The sequence below is a fragment of the Cylas formicarius genome, unplaced genomic scaffold (genome assembly GCF_029955315.1).
Source record: "Cylas formicarius isolate icCylForm1 unplaced genomic scaffold, icCylForm1.1 PGA_scaffold_12__32_contigs__length_19106922, whole genome shotgun sequence".
NCBI lineage: Eukaryota > Metazoa > Arthropoda > Insecta > Coleoptera > Brentidae > Cylas > Cylas formicarius.
The window spans coordinates 13,319,952-13,344,302 of NW_026844225.1; the positions used below are offsets into that span (position 1 = coordinate 13,319,952).

A 24,351-nucleotide genomic window follows, 5' to 3' on the forward strand; every position below is an offset into this window, starting at 1 on the left:
TTTCGCAGTCTTGCGGCCATCCTCGCACCCCAGTCTGGTAGGTCTAACACTAGACCGTTCGCTTTTAGAAACAATCATCCCGATGTAAAGAATGTAAGAAGATGTAAAGATGTGAAGAAAGAAAGAAAAAAGAACAGTAAAAATGATATCAAGTTTTCATGATAGGAAATCGATAAACCATGTGTTCCTATAGGCAGCATGTTTAGCGGTAGTAAACAGTATATTGCTATACCGGGTGACACAAAAGAGTGGGAACACTGTATAACTTTTACACGGGTTCAGATAGCGATTTGAAATTTGAAATTTAAATTGCTAATATAGGCTGAATGTCCAATTTTTTGACAATATGTACTCAATGGTTACAACAGATTAGTAAATACATTTTTATAAAAACTAAATATTACTTAGGGACCTTTGCTTCTATTAGTTAATAGTTGTCAAGTCGGTAAAATGAAAAGTGGAGAAGAAACTCTCGACAAGCTTATGCAGTGGACAGAAAATAACAGATTTGTATTTAAAAAAAAATCGAAGGAGTTTTTTCTGAGATTCTACTATTGGAATTTTTTGTTGAAAGTTATGGTAAAAAATTGATATGCTTTTGGAATACGGGGATACATAATAATAATACATTTAAAATTCGAAAGTTTCTGTCGTCTCCGATCAAACCGGAAGGGCAAACATTTTCTACATATTGTAAAAAAATTGGACATTCAGCCTATATGAACCCTTCCAAATTTCCACTTTCTTTTGTCACTCGGTATATGGCTGTTCGAGGAAATAGTGATACGGAATCATTTGAATTCCATAAAACTATTTGGAAAAGGAAATTCCAAAAGGATCTTCCTTCACTACTGCTAAATAAGATATTTATGCTTTTTGGTATTTTACTTCCACTAATGTGAAAACACAAATTAATGGCGTACAATTTCAAAGTTTTTGGTTTGTTTCCTTTGATTAAGTTTTCAAAAAATACCACAATCAAATAACTAGTTTTAAATATTCCAAAAGTTCACACGACGACCAGCCGGAAAGTACATAAAAATATATATTATTTGTATTTATTTATATTATGGCTTTATCGTTTACTTTTATTTTAAATCTTCAAACACATTAAAAAGGTCTACCGAAAATGTCGTTTAAGAAACGATTAAAGGTGAGTCGTGGAATAAGGAGCCAAAGACCTTAGGCGTTCGCTGCGGGTAACCCTTTATGATGGTTACGATTTTTGCATGGTGATATTTATGTTATGTGCGCAGTCCATAATCGAGAAATTGCCATCTGACATATCAGGATATAAAGTGGACATTACGTTTGTCATTATTTGTCAGTGCGCAAAATTTAAAGGCCTACACACTTGGGCAGTCGGATTTTATAGCCTTGCACCCTCTCAAATTAGGAGGCAGCCGTCTGGGTACTAGAGAGATTGAAAAACTGAACTGAATATATACTGGGATTAAAGAATCAAAGACTCCTTTTTCCCATTTTTTTAGCATGTCACATGATGATTAGAAACCCCCAAAATATAATAAAATTATCTATTACCTTTGTACAATATGTACTTAATGTTTTATAAAGTTATCAAACCCCCTTACCGCAGTTCTTTGATTTGTCAAAGGGGTATGATACTGTTTAACCATAGCGTACTTCTCAATAAATTACATATGTATGGAATAAGAAGAGTGGCTTTAAGGTGGGTGGAACCGTACCTTTCAAAAATAAAGCAGAAAATTGTAATCCGGTACTATCAGAAATCAAAAATATTGCAGCACTTATACCGGGGCAGTCTAATAGGGCCAATATTGTTTTAAGCGATTGCGATTGGATAGCACCTAATCATGGGAAAATCATGTAAATAATGTAGTAGATAAACTAAATAAAGTAACATATAGTCTTAGAGAATTAGGTAGGTATGTTTCATGGGAAACACACATATCAGATACGATTTTGTTTTGTATGGAAATTGCAGGGACAAAAAGATTTTGTATTTGCCAATAGAGAGCCCTTAGCTACAATCTTCGTACAAGAATGGTACTGTTCGTCTTTAAAAACAGAAACCTTTTTGAAAACAGTGGGTCTCAGGAAGTTAATAGTAAAAGAACCATGAATTACGCATATGCTAGGCACAGACTGACTATGAGTGACAAGGGTGCGTATTATCAGTGTATTAGGTGTTATAAACAACATGAAAACAATTCGAGATTTTGAAATGTTAAAGAGAACAATTTTTAATTTACTCGAAGAAATACAACCATATAATGTACAAGAATATCATGGATTTATTCAAAACAGATAGGACAACCACTGTAAATGACATTATTTCAATGTAATTATGCTTTGAAATATTGTTGATTTATTATTATTATTATTATTATTATTATTATTATTTTTATTGAAGTTTAACCCCCTCATTTATGTCCAGCTAATAGCTAAGCCAGACATTTTTATAACTCAAAAAATAGTTTGCTTTTAAATTGCTGGGGATTCCCGATTTTAGTGACAAATTAATTAGAGATATATAGGTTAAATAAAATCAAAATATTGTTGCCGGTTGACTTACTATTTGAGTGAGTCTAATATATAGATAATATAACATCTAAGGCCTTAAAAGGGACAAGCAAAGAATAAGCGTATGTCACCCAATATTGCTTAGAATTTCCTGTATTATACGAATTTGTCATAATGTTCAATTGGAAATATGAAAGTTGCCAGGTAGATTTGGCAACTTATTTGCGAAAATATTTCTAAAATACAATTTATGACTTGTTTATAATATGTAAAAGTCGCCGAATTAATTTCTATATATGAAATAGAAAAATACATTTATCTGCTTAGCGAATATTTTGGCATGATATTTTAGGACTATTTCTATCACAAATCGAGTTTATTATCAATAAAGATTTGATAATGTAATGAGACGTAACGCTGCAATATTCTAAACCTCATAATAAAAGGAAAAATCGAAGGCAGAGGCTCCTGACACAAAAAAAACATTTCGAAATCATCGGCATCTCTCTTTAGATTAGCGGTAAATAGAATTGTTATAGCCAACATGATCCCCGACGTTCGATAACTGATATGGTATATGAAGAAGAATAAAAAAATCCAATAAAATGAAATCCATAAACCAGCACGTTTCATATATATCCTTAAAGTATTTGGAAGGTAAAAGTTACATAACGAAATGCCGGTACACGCGGTCGAACGAAATTGTATATCGGTCATCTCGTAAAGGCATGCTACTTTTTTTGTGGATCCAAAACGCATTGCGAATATTTTATGTGAAATCTGCCAATACGTTGTTCGGTATCAAGATCTGAGTCGTTTCGTTCTGCCGTCTATAGGCAATTTGAACGTAGGGTTCGACAATTTTCGTATTCGTTTGCGAATGCAAAATTTTTTTCCGTTCCGAAGATTCTGCGGTAAGTACTTAGAGATGGATCGACGAAAAAGGCCGACGGTTTTTCGTAAATCTGATAACGGTACGTGCGTTGCGTTGGAAACGCGTTGCGTAAGACAAAGATGATGCATCGAAAATTACTTAGGTCGATGATGTTAGAAGAATCCTTTTTGTTAACGAGCGATGATTAATTTTTGGGCATCGTAAATTGTTCGCGCGCCCGGCACTTGTATCGGTTCATATATACATAGTGTTTCAGACTTAGCGAATCAAACAATACACGAAGAATATTTGGTTTATGGCCTGTAATATGATTATAATTTTGAAGATGGGTAGATAATTGAGATATTAATCATTCCAATATCAGTTAATTAAAATCTTAAATAGAAGTAATAATAAAATAAACACAAAAATAGGAATAAACACAAATTGGAATAAACAAAAATAAAATAATAATAATAATAATAACCTAAAGTCACAATTATTTTTTAAAACAACGGTTTTAGATATTTTCAACAACAAAACCTAACCACAAAATATCATTCTTACAATACAGAAATAGAGAAAACGGGATTGTGATAACAAATAAGTGTAAATAACGAATATTGTAAAGATCTTAGACACTTATTTCAATGTCTCTTATTTTAAAAGTGCTCCAAGCGGTTTTTTTGCGTCCATACCAATTCTATGGTATGGCGGAAGGCGAAGTACCGTTAGATTTCATTTTGAAGCGATTTCCTTCGACAACAAATTTTCGTACAGTTCTAGAATATCTTTCTGAAATTGCTTTTTAATTAAAGTAAACCAATGAACGATGACCTTTTTAGCTTGAATTGCGCTTTTTAATTTTTTAACTTGTTAACCCTTCGAAACTGTTTAACTGCTCCCAAATATCATCGCAAATTTTGTCAACGATTTCCGGAAGGTACCTAGAATTCTAATTTTAAACACTAACATATAAATAGGTCAGCTACCTGTCCGTTTACCTGTCACTCTCGGGATCGTTGACAATCATCATAGGTACAATACACTACGCCTATGAAATACGGCTAAGACCACTAAATTCTACAGTTCAGTAATGATTTTTAATTCTCTCGCATTAAGAAACACAGTATAAGCATGATAAAAAAATAAATTTTATTTTTCGAGTTGTTTCATAATTCCAATTCCACAAGTCATCTTCATAATATACCTATTAAATGTGTATAGTTATAATATGCACCTACCACACAAGCATAACAAGATTGCTTTCGAAAAATCGTAGCTGGGCGGGGCAAGTTCGTAGCGCGTAGCGCGAAGCAGCTTTTTATTTTAAAAAGGAGGCGCTTCACGGTTCATTGTCTTTCTATCGTCCTCCTACGGACCACTATAGAACTTTCGCAAAATAGATGTAATTATATTGTGTACACACCCTGTATAAAGCGTCTTTTACTTATCGCCGAATTTCAAAGTCACGAGAAACTTTGATAAATATAATAGACGAAACCTGAAACTCTCTTTCTTGACACAATATTCGAGACTGTTTAAACCAAATTATCCCATGTTTTATAGTTTTTCATTTACGGCTAATAATTTATCCATTAAAACGGCAATTTGCAGGGTATTTTAGATTCTTGACTATATTTTGAAAACCCTGTATATAATCTAAAAAATGCCTGAAATAAATGTTATTGTACTGGATCTTCCGCATCTGCCGGTTAAATAATTTTGGAATTTTGGAGGAAAACATATTTTCCTGGAAGCCAAAATTACCAAAAAAAAATTCAAAAAATTTAAAAAAAATAATTTGATTGCACCCAATTTGTACTGTTTAAATGTGGACACGGATTTTTACTTCTCCACTCAATTTGAAGGTGATGTCTGCAAATTTAGGACAATTAACACATTTTTTATTTAGCAAGGAATATCGGAAACACCCTGTACAATAGCTGAAAACCTTAAATACAAAAGTTTTAGCTGTCTATGCGGGTTATATCGCAATGTAAAAGAAAGTGACATCTGAATCATAGTCTTTCAATTATAACCAATTTTCAATAAAAGGAAGACCCATTTTAAGACCCAGAATAAAAGTTTATGGAACAGTATCTTCTGCGTCTCATGGTTCAATAATTTTTTTGGTCTCGTAAACGGTTTTTGAAAAATGATGTTTTTTGTGGACTCTTGCACACGCGATTTTTAATTTTTTTAGAATACTTACCGACCCCCCCCCCTTTTCAATAGGTTCCGTCACGTCAATCGTGCTTCATAGCAATGTAAAAAAAAACAGTCGAAAATCGCGAAAAAAGATGGATGCCGGCGTCGGATCGAGGCCATTTCCTACAAGCTTGTCTGTTTCGTGCAAGTTTAAAAAGGAGGTAAACTTTAGTTTTGTAGCTCCAACGGTTCGTAAGTTATTCAAGAAAAACCAAATGACGAGAACGGAGAACGGACAGACACAAAAAAAATGTTTTTTTTTTGTGTTTTTTGTGTACAGCAAAGTTAAAATTTGGCAAATTTGGTTAGATTAAAATTAATAGATATGCAAAATCGATAAAACGTTTGCGCATTTGTTGAAAACAATTCCCAGATTTTTATCATCGATTTGCAATTAAATTCGAGTATGAAAACCAAAATTTACAGACAGTATTTTGTAAACTTAATCTTAATCTTAAAACTAAGGTACTCGGTAAATAATATAGGAGGATGAGTCTGAAACGCCAGGTATAGGGGTTATACTTGGGTGGTTTTTATTTTGTACGCAATCGGAAAAGTATGCGACTAAATTGACGGCGCGCTTCCTTAAGTCGGCAATTTCGCAAAAAAATGTTATACATTATGTCTGTGTTACGATATAAGGCAATCTATTTTCTATTTGATGAAGGCGTTTTAAAGTTTCGTTAGTTTAAATTACGCGACTTTCTCGTTACTTCTTAGTCCGAAACGTTTTTAATATTTCGAATCTGTCGCAGCTTATACCGAAACGTCTTAACTCACGCACGTCGCATATTAAGTTAATAACAGTATAAGTTATTGCAGTTAGCTCGATAATAAAATCGGTCGTAAGCGTAAAATGTGACCCAGAATTTTTTAATTGCCGCATGGTTTTTGCGAGTTTCATCTTGGCTTAGACAATTAGACGGCAAAACGGATGCACACGTTCGTGTGCAAAACTTATCGGAAAGTTATATGAATCAGTTTTCTAATTTAGGCCATTGCAATCGAGTCCCAGAATTATCCTTATTCGTCGATTTCGATTCCTTGTGAAATACCGGACGTACTGATTCACGGACTGGCCGATCAGTTCGGAATGAAATTACGAAATTTCATCAAAATTTTGTACGCCTGACAAAATTTTTTAAATTACATCGCCTCGGGAACTGTGTCAAGTGAATATTTTTCGTAATTAGGTAACAAGTCGTCTTAGTGTTATGCTAATAAGCTCTGATATTTAGAGAAAAAAAAACGTACGTGTAATGTGTTTGTATATTTTGACAACGTCATTTTAATTTATTGACTCGATTAATACCCAAGTGACTGATAGATAACGGGATGTCCATGCCTTAATATTTCGAATAACACAACTACTATTGCTTGCATTTTAGTGTATGTACTCTTTATATAAGGTTATAAACTTTTAGCAAAATCTTACATAATTTGCTAATAAAAATTACAAATCGACTAGATGTATCGAAGCTACCTGAAAAATGGCTTAAAATCCAAAGCAAGTACTAAAATAGATAAAACAAAGCATTTTTCAATTCAATTAATAATAATAATGTATTAATTATATATAAGTGGAAATTATACTTCCTCACTAAACTTACTTATGTTAAATATGTGATACATGATAGGAGGACATTAATCGGTAACAGTTAACGGTTAAGTCCGAACAGTATACACACTAAAAAACAAAGCAATAAAAAAGTAGAGAAAAAAAAGTAGAGAAAAAAAAAGGAAAGAAAGGAAACTTACGTCAAACTTGTACCTATTATCATTTACATCAATTTTATTTTTTCGTATAAAAAAAATGTGGCAAAATTGTTATGTTAAATAGAAAATCATTTTTGAAGGAGAATCTTTAGTTTTAGGTTAACAATAAGTGAATTTTAGATAAATTAGAGGGTTATTCAGGATCCGAGAGGGGGTCTATGAAAAAAAAATTATTTGGTTAAAAAAAATTCGGAAGTAAATTTAATCTTTTTTTTTGAAAATCTAAAATTTTTGAATTTTTTTGAAATTTAAGTGGGAGTTTTTGACCGACCCCCACCCCCGCCCTTAAAATTATTTATTTATTTATTTTTTAAAATCTGGAGTTGGTTGTATGAGATCTTCATAGCAGGCAGTGGCAAGGGTTAATTAGTTAGTTACGTTTGCTTGGCTTTGTTTGAATTATTCAGATATATCTTAAAATTATTTGACGCCACATCTTTACGTTTATGGTTCACTGCAATATCATTATTTATATATATTTATATATGATTTTTTAAGTAGACATTGTATTTTCTGTTGTTTTATTTTTAATTGAATTACTTCTAAAAATAGATATGGCCTTATCGAAAGCATATAACATCATAGCACAATTTCTGCTCCCATAACAGTAATGGATGATATTATCATAGTTTATTGCATGGTATGCATTCCTGCAACTATAACGTATCGAAAAATCTGAAAAATAAATTATAATTTAATAGTGACATTCACTTTATAAGTACCAGAAATAAAAATAAATTATCTAAACATAAAACGGCTATTTTTAAGAAAAGTTTTATTAAACAACTTTTATCATATCTATGTTTTAAATTTAAATTCTCATTTGAAAAACAGACGAAATCACTAGGGTTTTATCGCTCAACTTTTTTTAAAATTTCTCTTGAAGTGTAGTTTCATATTGCAAATTGTACTTTATTAATTGCTGTCTACTTAATAAATTTTTATTTTTTTAAATCATTATTTGGATGTTTATTTTAATGGTCCCGATAGAGTTCGGTATACAAAGCTTCGTCTTCAACCTGGGGGCTAAAATATAATCGCTATATTCTTTTTATTTAAAATAAAAGTCGGTTATTATTGTCTGTACATGTGAGGGACATCTCGTCATTTTTTTGTTTTTTTTTTAATTTAATTCATAAGATTTTTAAGCTGAAAAGTTTATTACGTTGTTTTGGGATTTTAATCAAATATTATTAAACAAATCTGCCCTGAAAGGAAAGATATTGAAGTGCATCACTTCACAATGTTACTTCTCGATTGTTATAAAGCTTTCAAGCATGTCCGGGGTTATTGATAAATTTTTCTACGCCTGCAATCCTGCAAACTAAATCCAATTTGAATGCATGCTGCTTGCTTAGTAATATCATTTAGAGAAGAAAATTAATAAGGTCTTAAACCACCACAAAATATATCATAATGACGTGACGCTTGGCAAATCAAAAGCTGTTAAAAAAATGTGCACAATCATACAGTACGTGATGGGCGAGAAACGAAAACCGAAGAATCACCTAATGAAAGGGCTCTTTGGCATTTTTTTCATTCGACACCTTCAGTATACACGACGCCATTGTTCTTGGAAGTACGAAAATGTTTAAGCACCGCGTTGTATAACGCCAACTTGACTTTAAAACGGGATGAACAACAACGCCCCCTAATTTATTATATTTCTGTTATAAAATTACGCAACGTTCCAAATTTCACTTTCCGTTGCTAAAGAAACCTTATAATAATAATAAAAAATATTGGTCAGCGATTCAAATCGATTGCTATACCGTATGTTGCGGAAAAAATACGATGACGCGTTTGAATTTGGTCTCGATATTTATTAGACGATGAAAGTGTGGAGTCGGCATCGCCGATAAAATAAATTTCGCATAATTCATCAGCAATCGGCAACAATAAGTGTATAAGATAGTGCCGACATTTAAATGTGAAGGTAGCTGCATTATTATAAAAGATATTAAGTATTTTTTATTATTGTTTCCTTCGCATCGTCTAGTTAGTTATCAAAAGCTTATTATTAAACACTTAAGTAGACCGTAGACCGTTTTCTAGCCTGTTGAGTTTCTTTTCGTCCTAAATAATTCGTATATTAAGACTTAGCAAACGAGCTTCAATGATTTTAGTGACAATGATTAATGTTGAGTGGCGGAAAAAAATATGGAAACTTTTTAATTAATCATGAGCATATCTGTTTCTGCAAATGATTGGTATCCTTTACATAATTATAATGTAATTTCAAATTATGAAGAAATTTCAAGTAAAAGCTGGAAATAAATATGAAAAATATTTTACGCAAATATGATTTGTTATTTTTAGTATTTTCTATCCTCTAAGACGGCCTGGCATCTAGCCATAAAATCAAACAAATTTCATAGAATTTGTGGAGGAATTTGCGACAACTCTGATTCAATTATACTAAAAAATTCGTGCTGATTCAATGACATATTTTCTCTCTTCTGCAGACGGAAGAATCGTATGCTCCAATATCTCTTGTACTGGAATTATCGGCCGCCCTGTCTCAGATCGAGAAGAACATCCCTAAACCATTATATTCCCTCCTCTAAGTTCCAACCGGTTTTCTTACATATTGTCTACCATTAGATCTAAACAGCCGTATTCCATTTTTCTCTTGATCAAGACTATTTGTCCTTCGAGAGAAGCAGTTTTTTAATAGAAACTCTTCTATTATGAAGACCTCCGTTGATTAAATATTTTTAATTTGTCTCGATCCTGAAAGTAGTTGTACGAGGTCTTCTCGCATCATAGTTTCGCATTAAGGTTTCGTTGCAGCACTTCTAGAATTATTTATGGACCATAATTATCAACTCAGATGAAAAAAACAGTGACTGCAAGATAAATAATTATTTGTGCACAATGTTATGACTGGACAATTTAGAACACAAGCTACAAAAAGTTTTCATAGTTATTTCCAACCACAAATTTCTTATCGCAAAAAACACAACAAACATTCCTTTACATTTGTTAAAAATGACAATGGAGTCTCATTATTAAGATATGCGGTAAATTGTTTGGAGATAACTTTTTCACCTGAGTTTTTATATTTATAATTATTTTTGAGTAGCCGCCTGGAGCACGTTTCTGAACCTGACGTACCTTTTACCTGTGATTTACAAAGGTCTCCGATTGACATTTTAGTCAACTTAAAAACCCCGCGTAAATTAATTGTCGAAAGTAATTAATTAAATTGTAAAGTGCCAGTGGCGATTGATTAAGGTTAGTGTCAATGTTACTTTCTCGTATATTTTTTGGGTCGAATTTTTGTGTGCAATTGTCAACGGCCAGCGTTCGGGTTGGCAAATTAATAATCAATCAACATCGACCTTTCACTATTCGCTATTCAAAATTCATATACGCACTCATTGTGGCAATTCTTTTCACATATCCGCACGAAGCAAAGTTTACGGATGTGACGATTTATGATTCTGATTGATTAAATCGGAAACGAGAATTTTCTTATTGACATAACAGCCCACCACCTCAAACATTTTGATAAAATCGTAAATATGGCATTTCGTAATAAACGGACACCCATAAAGCGCGCGTTGCTCAATTTTAAATTTCGATCCATTTTTTTTTTGTATCGAATCGGTTTCGAAAACATCTTGCGCCATTGTTTATAACAAAACGTAAGCGATAAGTTACCAAAAGCTACCTAAATGGTCGTGAAATTTTGAAACCATTCGAGTCGATCAAAACATAAAAATTTGTGTCAAAATTCTGCAAAATTGCACGTTTCAAAATAAAATATGTACTAATATTTAAAAAAAAAAATCTATCTACAAGGAGAATAGGTTGTAAAATTACGTTTAAAATTTCTTAGAAAATTTCATAATTTATTAACGAAATAGTATAATAATTTGAAATTAATTCATTTTAAAAAATTGCTGTCTGGATTGCGCCAAAAACAGTTCCTTTTGTAAATTATATATGTATATATATGTTTTTGTAAGCAGAAGCGTACCCCTTATTTTCCCGCTTTCTTCTCGCCTTGGTAGTTCCTTTAATAGTTCTGTAGAGGGTAATCATTCTGCGTTGCACGACACAGGGACGCACCACCAATGAAAAAAAGTAATAATAATAAAAAATTTGAAATTCGCGCCCTCAAACAGATCGAAAACGCAGCGGCAGCAGCAGCACGCAATTCGCGACGATCGGTACTACACACGAGTAGTACCGCGTGCTTTAGAACGCTGGTTAATACTGAAGAGTGTTAACAGGCATATCGTGCCGCCAACGTCACTATTGTAAACATACGCACTCGAAAGGGGCAGAAAACTTACAGGGTGGGAACGTATTTGTCTCTAGACATTGAAGAATTTTTAATATTTTAATCAACAATTTCCCTTTTTTGTCCTGCCGTTTTTACGTTGCGGGGTACTTGAAGTTGAAATGGTACCTTGCGTGTGATTTTTCTAAAAAATCAAAAAGTCTTTTTCAATTTTTTTAGTTTTGTAGTAACTACGTATGTGTCTTTTTTTACCAAGTAGTCATATTGTATAGCACGTGCGTTTTATTTTTGTTTTTTTTACTTCTTGATATTGATTACTCTGACCTCTATTTTTCTTCATATACATTTCTATACACTATTTACAAATCTTCTGGATTCCTCCTGCTTCGGTTATTTATAAATCAAACTTGCTGATGTTTCGCCAGTCATCCTGTTCGCCTCTTCAGAATTTAACTGAAGCTCTGAGTGGCGAAACGTCAGTAAGTTTGTTTTTTCAAAGGCTACTGTAATACTTTTTATAAAACTTCTGGATCCCTCCTGCCTCGGTTTTTGCTGATTCGAACTTTCTAAGGTTTCGCCAATCATCCTGTTGGCTTCTTCAGAGCTTGACTGAAATTGTACTCTGTACCGGCTTATATATTTATAAGGGGGCGGAGCTAAATTAGGGGCATAAACACGGTCTCAGATAACTGATTTCCATATGATGACAGGTACAGTCCTGAGTCCTGAGTCCTGAGAATTGTCACGTTGTTTATAGAGTTCTATAGACTCTCGGATTTTTTTTTTTTTTGATTACATGCAAGAATTTTAGTTTTATCAACTGCTGATGAGTTTATTTATCATAGTCTTAAGGCTCTTTAATGTTCTTTGAGCCTAGAAAAATTTCGGTCAAGCTCTGAATAAGCCAACAGGAAGATTGCTGAAACGTTAGCAAGTTCGACTCAGCAAAAACCGACGCAGGAGGAATCCAGAAGTTTCGTAAAAAGTGTCAATTAGTTTGATTTATATACAACCGTTGCAGGACGAGTCCAGAAGATCTGTGAAATAGTATAAATGTATACATTTGGCATTAAGACGCGGATACTGTAGCTAAAGCGTTTGGATTTCTTGAAAATATGAACCAAAGGTATTCAGATTAAATTTTAATCGAGAATACTCTAAAAATATTTTTTTCCTGTTTATTTTTACACCCACTTGTATTTATGATATATATATATATATATATATATATATATATATATATATATATATATATATATATATATATATATATATATATATATATATATATATATATATATATATATATAAAATTGGATTCGATAAAAAACTAGCAATTTGCAGATTTTAATATATTCATTTATTTTTTTTTTTTGTAATAAAATTTTTAGTCGAGTATAGGTAAAAACTTTTTTCTTAGGATACTTTTTTTGCAACTTTTAAAAATACGGGTTGCATATGTTCAAAGAAAATTATACTGCAACAATAGCATTTTATTGTAGCTTAAGGAAAAATAAAATTGGCGATAATTTTTAAAAAATACGATTCTTCTGAAACTTTTGGAAAAATAGCATTTAGAACCACCAATTTCCAGAAGGTGGGAAACATAGTCTAAGCTTAACTTCCATCTATTTGAACCACTCCGTATCTTTAATGCTTCCATTGAGTTGAATTTGAAATACCTCGCACTTGCACTTCAAGAGTTAGTATGATTTGCTGAACTGACTTTTTTTTTTCAGAAATCTTCGGCAGCTGCTTCTTCATCTTGCTGTAAGGCTTTTTCCGCGTGGAATCCTAAGGTAGTTTAATGTATTTAAAAAAAATAATGTCAATATTTAAAGGGTTCAATTTTTTTTCAGAAAACGTCCGAAAACGGATTTACTTGGGCTCTACAATGTTCCAACAGGAATTATGAGTTATGTTTTTAACTCTTTTTTTCGAGCCTCGAAGGTAAGGTTAACTTTGCCCCGTACTGGCACTGTCCGTATCTTTATTCTTCATCAGAACTGTGAGGTTTTTCCATGCAAAATTTTTAGGTAGGATTTACCGCTTTTTATTTTAAGCTTTCGGTAAAAAAATATTTTAGCTTTTTTATTTATTTGGTACTATGGATGGGCACATGTGAAACAAAGTCGTTTTTCTTGGTATTGTTTTATTTGAGATCTGATTCATTGTATTTCTATTGTTCATATTACGTGTAAATATGGTCATGGAAAAAAGGCATGTGCGCATATAAAAAAAATTTCTTTGGCTATAACTACGAGCTTAAGTTTACAATATATACATATACAACTTAATACTACACATCTAATGTATATAAATAACAATTAGTAAAAAATGGAGCATCTCCAAAATATACAAACATTAACGTATTTTTTAACAACATCCATGGACGGCATAGTTTAATCGTTCGTACTACGAACACAATTGGCGATGTTAAAATTGCAATTCGCAAACTAGCTTTTATTGGCACCAAACACTTAAACCTGGGGCAACATGGTTCTATAAATTAAAATGGTACTGGCGGTTTGCCGTCGACGTTAGTAGCGAGAAAAATTGAAAAACTGGCGACAAATTTTCATGTCCATTTATACGTCAGTCTGAGGAACACCGCCTTGTAACATTTGAGATTGGGATTTGCTTCGACTTCGCGGTACCATTACGGGTGTTCCTTTTCTCGGCGGTTCGCTACTGGGCGTCGTGCTGACAAATCCCTGCATTTCTTTTAAGGAGACTGTTTGGAATGACGATGCGCTATCTGTCCGCGGTGGCGCCACTTTTGTTTTGTACTTTTCGGGATAGTCGTCTGGGGTTCGACGGTTTTCTATACCTTCCTCGTTTTCCGTATCGGAGGGATACAGAAATGGATTGTAGTACCTATCAGAAGATCTTAAACAAACGGACAAACCCAGCGAAACTATGTTGGAAGGTCAGAAAGCTCGTGAATTGAGCTGCTTAGGACTAGGGTCTCTCATAATTCATTAAAAAGGCGTGGTATATATTTCTAGCCGTTAAATATGCTGGTTAAGTGAAGCTACAGTGGGTATTATGCGTGTTTAAAATATAAAATAATTCAAATAATAAGGAAAATATGATTCGATAATATTTAAAATTAATTTTAAAAATGTGTTTGCAAAACCAAATCAATAATTAAGAGAAAATAGTAAACGCCTAATAAAAATTACTCTCATTATTAAAGCTTCAATAAATTTCAATAAAAGAAACTTTTAAAAATCCTTTTGCAAATTCGTTTTTCTGACTCAATTATTTTTTTGGGAAACGTTTAAAATTCGTAATTGGAAACTATTGTACAGGTTCTAGTAGGTATTGCGTCACCCGAGCCAAACCGATCGGTACATTTGAACTACTCCGTATGCCTGATATATATTTCCATATAAAACCCATTATACCTCAAAATACCTCTTCTATACCTTCATGAGCGTTAGTTATAATGGGATATATGTTACAATTATTATTACAATATTTCAACATTACAATTACAATGTCTGTTTGACCCAGACACGTAGGTTTAAAAAACCTGTATGTGTGAAAACCCAACATTAACTGTAATAATTCAATCCTAATTAAAATCAGAAAAGTAAAACTGACTAAACCATTAATATTAAGCATACCAGCCAAACCTGGAAGAGTTTTCTAGATTATAGTTTCGGCCTCTCCAGAAACTGTCTTAATTTTTTTAATTTTTCTTACATTTAGGAAGCAGATTATAAAATTTTCGTCGTAAATAAATTATTGTCTGCTGATTAATAGCTCGATTATTTTTAGGGATAATAAAATTTCTGTGAATATTAGCTCTAGTTTCATAATTATGGTTAATTAGTGCCTTCCTGGAAGACTTTTTATGAATGTACATTTACTCGATGTAAACAGTGTACTAATACTGCAAATATCTGTGCCATAAGCTAACGCAGTAGAGTAAAATTTCGGTCTTTTAAACATAATTTGAACTATAGCATTTTATATTACTCTTAGAGGCTGAGGATGAAGACTGTACGTTCCCCCCATATTAGAATTACATAGAAGCGGTTCAACTACTGCTTTATAAATAAGTGTGTATGGAAGCATATGTCAGATATACGGAGTAGTTCAAATGTACCCATTTGTCTGACCCTAGCGACTGAACTCGTTTAGACCCAGCAACAGCACTTTTTTATTATACTTCCATTTTTGGTTTTTCTAATTAAAAATGCCATCAACATCGCGTAAAAAACCGTTAATCTAATCGATTTTTAAAAAAGAAAAGTTTGATTTCGTATAAAGTTAGGATCAAAAAGAAAAAAAAAATGTTTCTTTTGTTTCAAATATGACTTCGAATTGATTCTTTCAGTAAGTCTAGCTAGACTGGTAATTATGAGACACGGCTAGTAATGTTAGAGACAAAGCGCGTTAGTTCTAATAGCGAGGAAACCTTATACAAATCCCCAAACAAAAACATTTGCCAAAAGTTTCCTTTACCTTTCTTACCTCTTAGCGTTCCTCCACAACATGCAACAAAGTACCAGGAGCACGATCAGTAGCAAACAGAATCCGGACATGCTCCAGAACGCGATTTGCAGCGGCGTCCGTGGTTCCCACCAGAACTAAAATTGCGTATGTGTAAAATCACGCACTCTTATTTTTTGGTGTCAAATATTTACTTCTGTGGTCGGCGGATATGTAGGAATCAAATGACCAACCACCGTGGGCAGATAATTCGTCCAAAAAGCTGATTCGGTTTGCCGAAAATTCCACATCACCGAAGAATTATACGTGGTGTTCAAATTAAGGTATTTCAGTTGTCCATGCTTGCATTCCTCAAAATGCAACCCCAATATTTGCGTGTAAGTCGGATTTCCGTATCTGGCGAAATCAGAATACGCTTTCATGAAAAAATGGCTCATGTTTCTGTCGTTTCTCGTCCATTGATCCCTCACGAATCGTTCTTTCGGCGGTAGCATTTCGACGTCTAAAAATGGCGCCCCGCACAACAGGTAATGCTCCAAATTATGAGGCACTTTCCTCCATTCGGGATATCCGAAGGACTCTATTGTTGTGTTTAATACGTACATGTAAACTGGTACGTTTTGTTCGACTAGAAGTTTGATCATTTTGTCATTGGGCGCGGTGTAGAGAAAATCGGATAATAACTAAAATTAAATCAGTAATTTTCATGAGAAAAGTTGATTGGATTGAGAGTGGGTCTAAAGAATACCTTTTTCTTGTATTGTCGACGTTTTCGGGACATGTTTCAAAAATCAGTATTAAAGCACACTAATTGATTCAAATTAAAGGGCTTTTCCCTTGTAATTTGTATTTTTTTTTTAATTTCTTTAGGTTTTTACTTGTATTTTGATTTCTTTTTGTTTCATGTAATTTCTCTTTATTTTTGGAAATGTTACCTTATTCATAACTTCATTCATTTTTCTTTTCGATTTTTGTATTAATGTTTAATGAAGTCATTATTATAATTAATAATAATAATAAGATAATGTATAATAATATGTCACAATACGTATTTAAGGTTAATTAACTGGTATGCAGTTTGAAACTTAATTAATTGAAAAAAAAGGAAAATTTCCGAAAATTAACAAAACAAATAAATGTGAGTTATTAAAAAGTTTTTTTTTTAATGCTTTTTGTTCCTAAAATAATTTTAATTGATATTTCTGTTGACACAGTTATAGTTCAAATGTTGCCAAAACGTTGACAAAATAAAAAAATGACTCTCTTTAAACACGATTTAATGGCGCCGTTTTACCTGTATATATTTTTCGCGAATCATAGTCGTGTTTTGCGGGTCGGGCCAGTACGTATACATATATTTAATGGCGTCGAAGGTACCGTTCGGGTTTAGAGTGTAATTGTATCGCAGGACAAGTTCCCAAACCTTTTGGTCGAAGAATTGTTGGTCGATTTCGAAATGCGGCTTCAACGTTTCATTAGAAGCTAAAACCGTTATATTAGGACCAAAACTTTTAAGATGTGCGAAAGGTCTTACTGAGAAATGTTGCCGCTTCTTGTAACGTCACACTGCTCATGTATCTGAGTCCTCTGTTGAACATGCGTTTTCGTATTAAATCTTCCACGCTTTCGCTTATCAAGTGCCAATCTTTCTCGTACCATCCCTCGTAATAAGGCATAGAAACGTTCATTTCAATAACGGGTGCCCAAGGAAATAGGCCCACGTCTGGCGGAAATTCCGCATTTCCAATTTCGATGGCACTTCTTGAATTTTTCAAGCAGTTCACTAGTCTCCAAGATGACTCTATACTGCAACCGATTTGTCTGCCGTAAACTCTGCTCGTGTTTTGCGCTCTGTAACGGTCGAAAATCATCGCCCAATCAGCAACGGCCGATCCGCTCTAAAACATTATTTTTAAGTAAGAATTTCAATTCCAGAAGAGAAAGATCTGTTCCTCAAAAATGACATTTAACTTTTACACAAGCAAGTTTTTCAAAATAACTTCCACATGCTACTGTAATACTTTTTACAAAAGTTTTGGATTCCTTCTGCGTCGGTTTTGGTTAAGTTGCCAATCATCCTGTTGGCTTTTTCAGAGCTTGACTGAAACTGGCTCGCATTTTACTCTGTACTTGCTAATATATTGTTTGAGGGGCGGACTGATTCCCATATTGGTGACAGGTAAAGACCTGAGTCGCTGTTAAGATTGTTAGGTTGCATATGGACTCTCGGATTTTTCGTTGCTAGTTCTGTCACCAATTTAGCTCATTTATCTCCGCCCCCCTCAAACAATATATAAGTAGGTACAGAGTAAAATGCCAACAGGATGATTGGCGAAACGTTAGAAAGTTCAACTCAACAAACAAAATTTACATACGCTGTAAAAACAACAAATTGTTTTCGTACAGGCCCTTTCTACAGAGGAATGAAACCCTAAAGGACGCTGCTGGAAATTTTTTATTCTTTAACAACTTCTAAAGAACTTTACATAATTAAAAAAAAAACGTTTAATTGAAAAAAAAAAGGTACAGTTGTGTAATATCGATAAAATGATGGGATAAAAAAATTATTAATAAATTATAGTTACATATTTAATAAATTATTATCGAAAAAAAATTTAACCTTTTTTTTCGAATTTGTACGATAAAACACTGTTTTCATAATAAAATAGCTTAAATTGAACACATAAATTATTCAATTGCTGCTACCTTAAATGGGATAGGTTTTTCAAACTATTTCAAGCCTTTTCAAAAATGAAACGATAATTAATAAAAAATGCGCTTTTGCATACGGAAATTATTATCAAAATGTCGTTTTTAGTATTGCGTATATAAAAATAATGCATAATTTTGTATTTACGCCTTTTTAATGTAGTTATTAAATAAGTTTCTCCTGTTTGCTCAGCTTTTAACGTATTACTAATGTGAACTAGGTATCAATAAAATAGTTGCTGAATTGAATGACATACCTGAGCGATCACTTTGGAAACGATATTCCTAGTTTCCGGGGCGACCATAAGCAACCCAGCAGAGGCAGCTCCGGCTCCAGGCCCGAACAACGTAATGCTTTCTCTGTCTCCGTTAAAATTTTCGGCATTTTCGTATACCCATTTCAGAGCCATCACTTGGTCTAAGACACCGTAATTACCGGGTGAATTGATGTCCCCAGTACTGAGAAATCCCAACGCTCCCAATCGGTAATTAAATGTCACTACCACCACTTTGTAAAACGTGGCTAATATGTGGCCCGGGAATAAATTTGAAGCTCCGTGAATAAAATCCCCGCCGTGAATATACACCATTACCGGATATTTTTGGGCCGTCCCTTCGTGCTAAAAATTAAGGATAGAATGCTTGGCGAATTTAGAAAATGCAAAGATGTTGAATTTACGAAATTGCCTTTAAAATGGAGCAATAAAAAAATAGTAATGATCATTTACGTTTAAGTATTATAGATAGGGTGGAATATTGAAAATTTCTTGTTTTTAGGAAACGGTTATTAGAGAAAATTTTGGGTTCCAGTTTTGATCGACGACATTTTTTACTTTCTTTAAATGCGGGCAATACTGATAGTTCTTCTTGTATTTTGGATCCAATAAATAGGTAAAAATAATTACGAAATTTCTGATTACCGTCTATTGACTTATTGTATGTGCGACATATTTTAATGAGGTTAACTATAAATGCAGCTCGCCAAATTTTTTTTCTTGGGTTGAAAAATCACTAAAAAACATTTCCGCACAAAGAAAAAATTGCATTTTGCATTTTATATTAAGAAAAAAGACAATAATAATGGGCTATAAATTAACATAATCTTTTTAACTACTTTAAGAAAGTTTATTCGGTTGTTTTTTAATTCCTTGAATTTTAAATCAAATATTATTTTCTTATAAAAATAGTTTAGTTGAATTAATTAATCGATCACCGTCAATTATTTATGTGGCAATGCTTACGATGTCCGGTGTAAAAATGTTGAGATATAAACAGTCTTCGTCCATGTCGCGAACTCCATTTGTGACGCCGACATATTTGATCGGTTGCGGACATGCCGGCCCATAGTCCACCGCCTGGACTATTTGCCACCCTCGATGCAACCTAGGTGGCTAAAAATGAGATGAAATAGTTTTAGAATAGGATTATATAAAATCACAATAAATTCGGAATCTCTTTGTGTCCAGTGCTTCTTGAGCCAATTGAATTTTGCGACACATTTTGGTTAGTTTAGGTTGTCCAACAGTTAAATGTTTGAGAACCTTTAAAAATTAATCGCCAGATTTATTAGGTGATTCCTGTAATTAATAATTGTCCAATTTACGCTACCGCTTACCAGATGGCAGCGTATACATCGAACGAGGTTGGAAAATAGTTGATGTAAAAATTTTTAAAGCGTTTTCAAATAAAAATAAAAACAATATATATTTTCATTGTCAACACTTTTTAAATAATAATTGTTGTTATGTTTTCATGTTTGTAATTTTGAGGGCGAATTTTAATCAGACACTTCGTCTTGAATACATATGAATACAACGATTTAAATGCGAAACAATGACGTCATAGAAGTCTTGACCAAGGGACATTTTTCGTGAAGAATGTTTTCAGCACTATTAGGTTATAGTACATTTTTTTGACATTTTAATTATTTACCGCTCCTCTTTGTGTTATGGTTGTTGTGTTCAATATTATTATTAAATAAAAAAATTATTAGCCGGCGATATCCTGGTTAACAACCGCAAACAATGCTTTATTGTCCATAGTTAATTAATTAATTATCATTTGTCACTTTATTTGTTTGTTTTGGCGTTTGACTATGACTGTAAATATTCCATTCAATTGAAACCACGTCAAAGTATTCACTGAGTAAAAATCGCCCCAATTTTTTTTGTATAAATCTTAAATCAATAGTTAAATTAAATTGGAACCCAATAATTACCTTAAATCTACCTTCATACACTGGTGGTTGGGCGTAGGGTATCCCCAGGAACACAGAGGCGATTCCCTGTTGCCGTTCAATAAATTCGGAACCGGGTCTGTATAGAGATTCTGGATCGGGATTGTCAAATATGTACAGCTGAAAGCCCTGGACTTCCCCGTGAGTGGTTTTAACGAAAATATCTCGTTTCAATTCCTTAGTTTGCTCTCTTCTTTTACCCTGGAGATCTTCCCGCCAACCACCTAGTACACCCGGGAGGATGGGTTGTGCGTTTCCTTGCTGAAAATTCGTACCTACAATTTACCCAGCCTAGGCGTTTTTGTAAAATTTGAAAACGGACGCATGGATCTTTAAATGTTAATGACCTTGCAAAGCCTTCCGAATTTTTCAATATTTTGAATAAAAAACTACACGTACTCTATCGTAAAAAAACCTCTCGTCTTGTCCTCGTATTCTGGGATCGCCTGGGACACCGTAATAATAATTGTTTTGTTGTCCGTATCTTCTACCTTTGTAAACAAACGTCCTGTAGTCTTTATCACCTGGATTCGGAATATTATACGGTTGATTTTGCTGCCCGTATATATTATAAGGGTTTTGTTTATTAGGGGGGAATTGTTCTTGGTAACCGTATTGGTCGTATTGTCCCAATATTATTTCACTAACGAACACTATCACTAACAATAATACTAATTCAAACTGTTGTTGTTTAGGCAGCGCCATGTTTTAGCGATTAAACACGTTTGTATACCTGCGTGTCGTCATCGAAAGGTGTGTACAGGTAACCAGCTGCCTGTCGGTGTAGACAATACAATATACATCGACTTTTCAAATAATCCTTTTCTAGGAAACTACGTTAATCGAAAACTTTCTTTTAAATTGCAAATAACACCGATATTATTGAAAAAAATTACCATCCAAAGCAACAAACGCCCTCTTTTTTTACAAATCTCTTGCTAAAAATCTACTAACGGAAATTATTTTCAAGTTTAATTAAAAGAAAAAACAAATAAGCGCAATAATTAGTCAGAACGATGACACACTCGACACAATGCATCCGATCACTGACTTCGCTGGCACACCCGCAACATTTAGTATCCAGTTTGTTATTAAAGATAAAAGTAGGTGAATTTCCATCTTATCTCGCTGATATAAACTCACATGGCATATTTTTAATATTTCCTGCCGCTGTAGATTTTCAACGTTGACTGAAATATCGTTTCAATCTTTTTACTCATCCATTAATTGAATAGAATGAATGAATGATTCTTTGGTAGTCGGCGAGTGTGGTTAATTGAATATGTTTTTTAATTGCTAGGAGTCATTTCATAAAGATTCAGGGACGTAATGGTCTCGACAATAATAAGGATGTTATTAACTCTTTAAAAAAATCGCATTCCTCGTCATGATCGTCGTCTTTCTAGTGGTATTTACAGTTAGTTACATTTACAAGTACATAAAATATCTTTAGTTTATATTTTCATCTTCATTGATAAATTAATTTAGTTTTGTTTTTTTGTTTCCAGTTTTTTTTCAATTGATATTTTCATAATCATTAGATGATCGTTTAAAATTAAGATGTATACAGCTTGATTGATTATAAATACATAGTTCAGAAATAAATAAGCTACACTCAAAACGAAAAATACTTTTTGGTATAATTTCGAAATAATACCTACAATTCAAGAGTTATAATTATCGGATAATAATACTGGGAAATTATGAAATGATTTGCAAAAAAAAGTGCAAAAACATATGAATTTAACCTCATTGAAATTTGCAAAAAAAAGTGGTAGTATCTGCTTTGGATTGCTGCGCATTTAAAAATTGAACTTAATTTTTAAATGCTTTTTTAATTGTGTTTAGTTTTGGTAGTCACAGAACGTGTAAAAAGTTAAATGTCAATTTTTTGAGAAAACAAAGTTGGTATTATAAAAATTTAACCGAATTTAAGTTTTAAATAAAAAAAAAGGAAGATGGCTCCCGACTGAAACTTAAAAAAAAATGCATTCTCTTTGCTCTAGCGCACTGATAATGTTATTTGTGGTTATGTTTGGTTAGTCAAACCGGACGTTGAAAAAATTAAATTAGAAAAGAAAGTGACACCCGATTGAAGTTTCCAAAAAAAATTACGTTGTGTCGCCTCAACTGCACTAAAAATATCTTTTTTAGCTGTGTTTAATTGGTTACTGGACCCTAAAAAGTTAAATTAGTACCCGCAAAATGTAGATTTTTTTAGAAAAAAAAGTTGGTATTATTAAAATTTATTTTTTAATTTTAAATGTAAAAAAAGCAAAAGTAAATAACACCTGAATCACATTTTTTATTATATCCTTATAGTCATGTTTAGTTTTGTTAGTCCCAATTTACGTTTAAAAATGAAATTGACGCCCGCAAAATGTCAGTTTTGAAAAAACACTTCATTGAAATTTCCAAGAAAAATTCGTTTTTGTAAAAAATAAATATGCTAAAATCAAAACAAAAATATGTTTGTCTGTAATTTCTAAATAATACTTATAATTATCGTACATTTAAAAAGGCAAAATAATAAAATAATAAAATGTTGTTTTTTGGATAATTCTAGTGATTTAGCTTAAAGCCAGAGCTTTAAGAAAGAAAAAATAAAAAAATCTTATAAATACCAATAACCAATCTTTTAATTGATAGAAAAGTAGTTACTATTCAGTATTTTTTTTTATTAAATACTTTTTAATAAATAATTATAATTAATATGTATAACATTATAAATAGGGGAGAGTGGGGCACGACGGCCAGAAGCTTCGCCGAAATTTAGGTAAATTTGGTTAAAAGTTAGTCAAAAATTAATCGACTTGATGGTTAAAAGCCACAAAAAATAATAAAAAGTGGGCCTTGCCTCACCCTCCCCTACTCTACCGCACTGATTATATTTTTTCGTCGCGTTTAATTTTGGTTAGTCAAAAGGGACGTTTAATACCAGCCAAATGTTTTTTTTTGAGAAAAAAGGTTAGCATTATTAAAATTTGGTCGAATTTATTTTTTAGTTTTAAATCAAAAGGGGAAAAGTAAATGACCCTGATTGAAATTCGCAAAAAATGCACTTTATCTCTACCGCTCAAATTATATCTTTTTAGCAGTATTTAGTTTTAGTTTGTCAAACTGGACCGTTAAAAAATGAAATTGGTACCCGCAAAATGTCAAAGTTTAAAAAAAAATGCGACACCTGGTTGAAATTAATAAAAAAACAAACGTTATACCTCCAACCGCACTGAATATATTTTGCTTAGGTGTGTTTAGTTTTGGTTAGTCATTGGACTTAAAAAAGTGAAAATATTTTTTTTTTGAGAAAAAAGGTAAATATTA

General features: G+C 32.6%; 2 protein-coding genes across 4 annotated transcripts in view; both read right to left on the reverse strand.

The window, feature by feature from the left end:
- LOC132695515 (uncharacterized) overlaps positions 1-11,566 on the reverse strand; it is an 86,587-nt gene extending 75,021 nt beyond the window's left edge. The window contains exon 1 of the mRNA XM_060659803.1: positions 11,352-11,566. Coding sequence (XP_060515786.1) covers positions 11,352-11,416 — 65 coding nt within the window. The 5' untranslated portion in view covers positions 11,417-11,566. The remainder of the gene's footprint in view (positions 1-11,351) is intronic.
- A 2,197-nt stretch (positions 11,567-13,763) lies between these two features.
- LOC132695537 (neuroligin-like protein glit-1) lies at positions 13,764-22,214 on the reverse strand. 3 transcript variants are annotated; one of them, XM_060659841.1, is made up of 9 exons: positions 21,427-22,213; positions 21,010-21,288; positions 20,033-20,182; positions 19,049-19,411; positions 17,617-17,980; positions 17,377-17,564; positions 16,277-16,765; positions 16,104-16,219; positions 13,764-14,495 (listed from the first exon to the last, which is right to left on the reverse strand). In XM_060659841.1, the coding sequence occupies exons 1-9, from the start codon at positions 21,730-21,732 to the stop codon at positions 14,207-14,209; spliced, it is 2,544 nt and encodes an 847-aa protein (XP_060515824.1). In that variant the 5' UTR covers positions 21,733-22,213; the 3' UTR covers positions 13,764-14,206. The 3 variants fall into 3 exon arrangements, with proteins under 3 accessions (XP_060515824.1, XP_060515823.1, XP_060515825.1); XM_060659840.1 differs by having other exon boundaries at positions 13,764-14,507; positions 21,427-22,212; XM_060659842.1 differs by having other exon boundaries at positions 14,361-14,495; positions 16,095-16,219; positions 21,427-22,214.
- Between the last annotated feature and the right edge of the window lie 2,137 nt (positions 22,215-24,351).

What these genes read in the sequence shown, in the direction of transcription:
- LOC132695537 (XM_060659840.1), bottom strand. Translation starts at nt 21,732, where the DNA reads ATGGCGCTGCCTAAACAACAACAGTTTGAATTAGTATTATTGTTAGTG. An exon ending in AGAGGTTTTTTTACGATAGA is followed by an intron (nt 21,289 to 21,426) that starts GTACGTGTAGTT and finishes ACGAATTTTCAG; the next exon opens with CAAGGAAACGCACAACCCAT. An exon ending in TTTCCAAAGTGATCGCTCAG is followed by an intron (nt 17,981 to 19,048) that starts GTATGTCATTCA and finishes ATAATGTTTTAG; the next exon opens with AGCGGATCGGCCGTTGCTGA.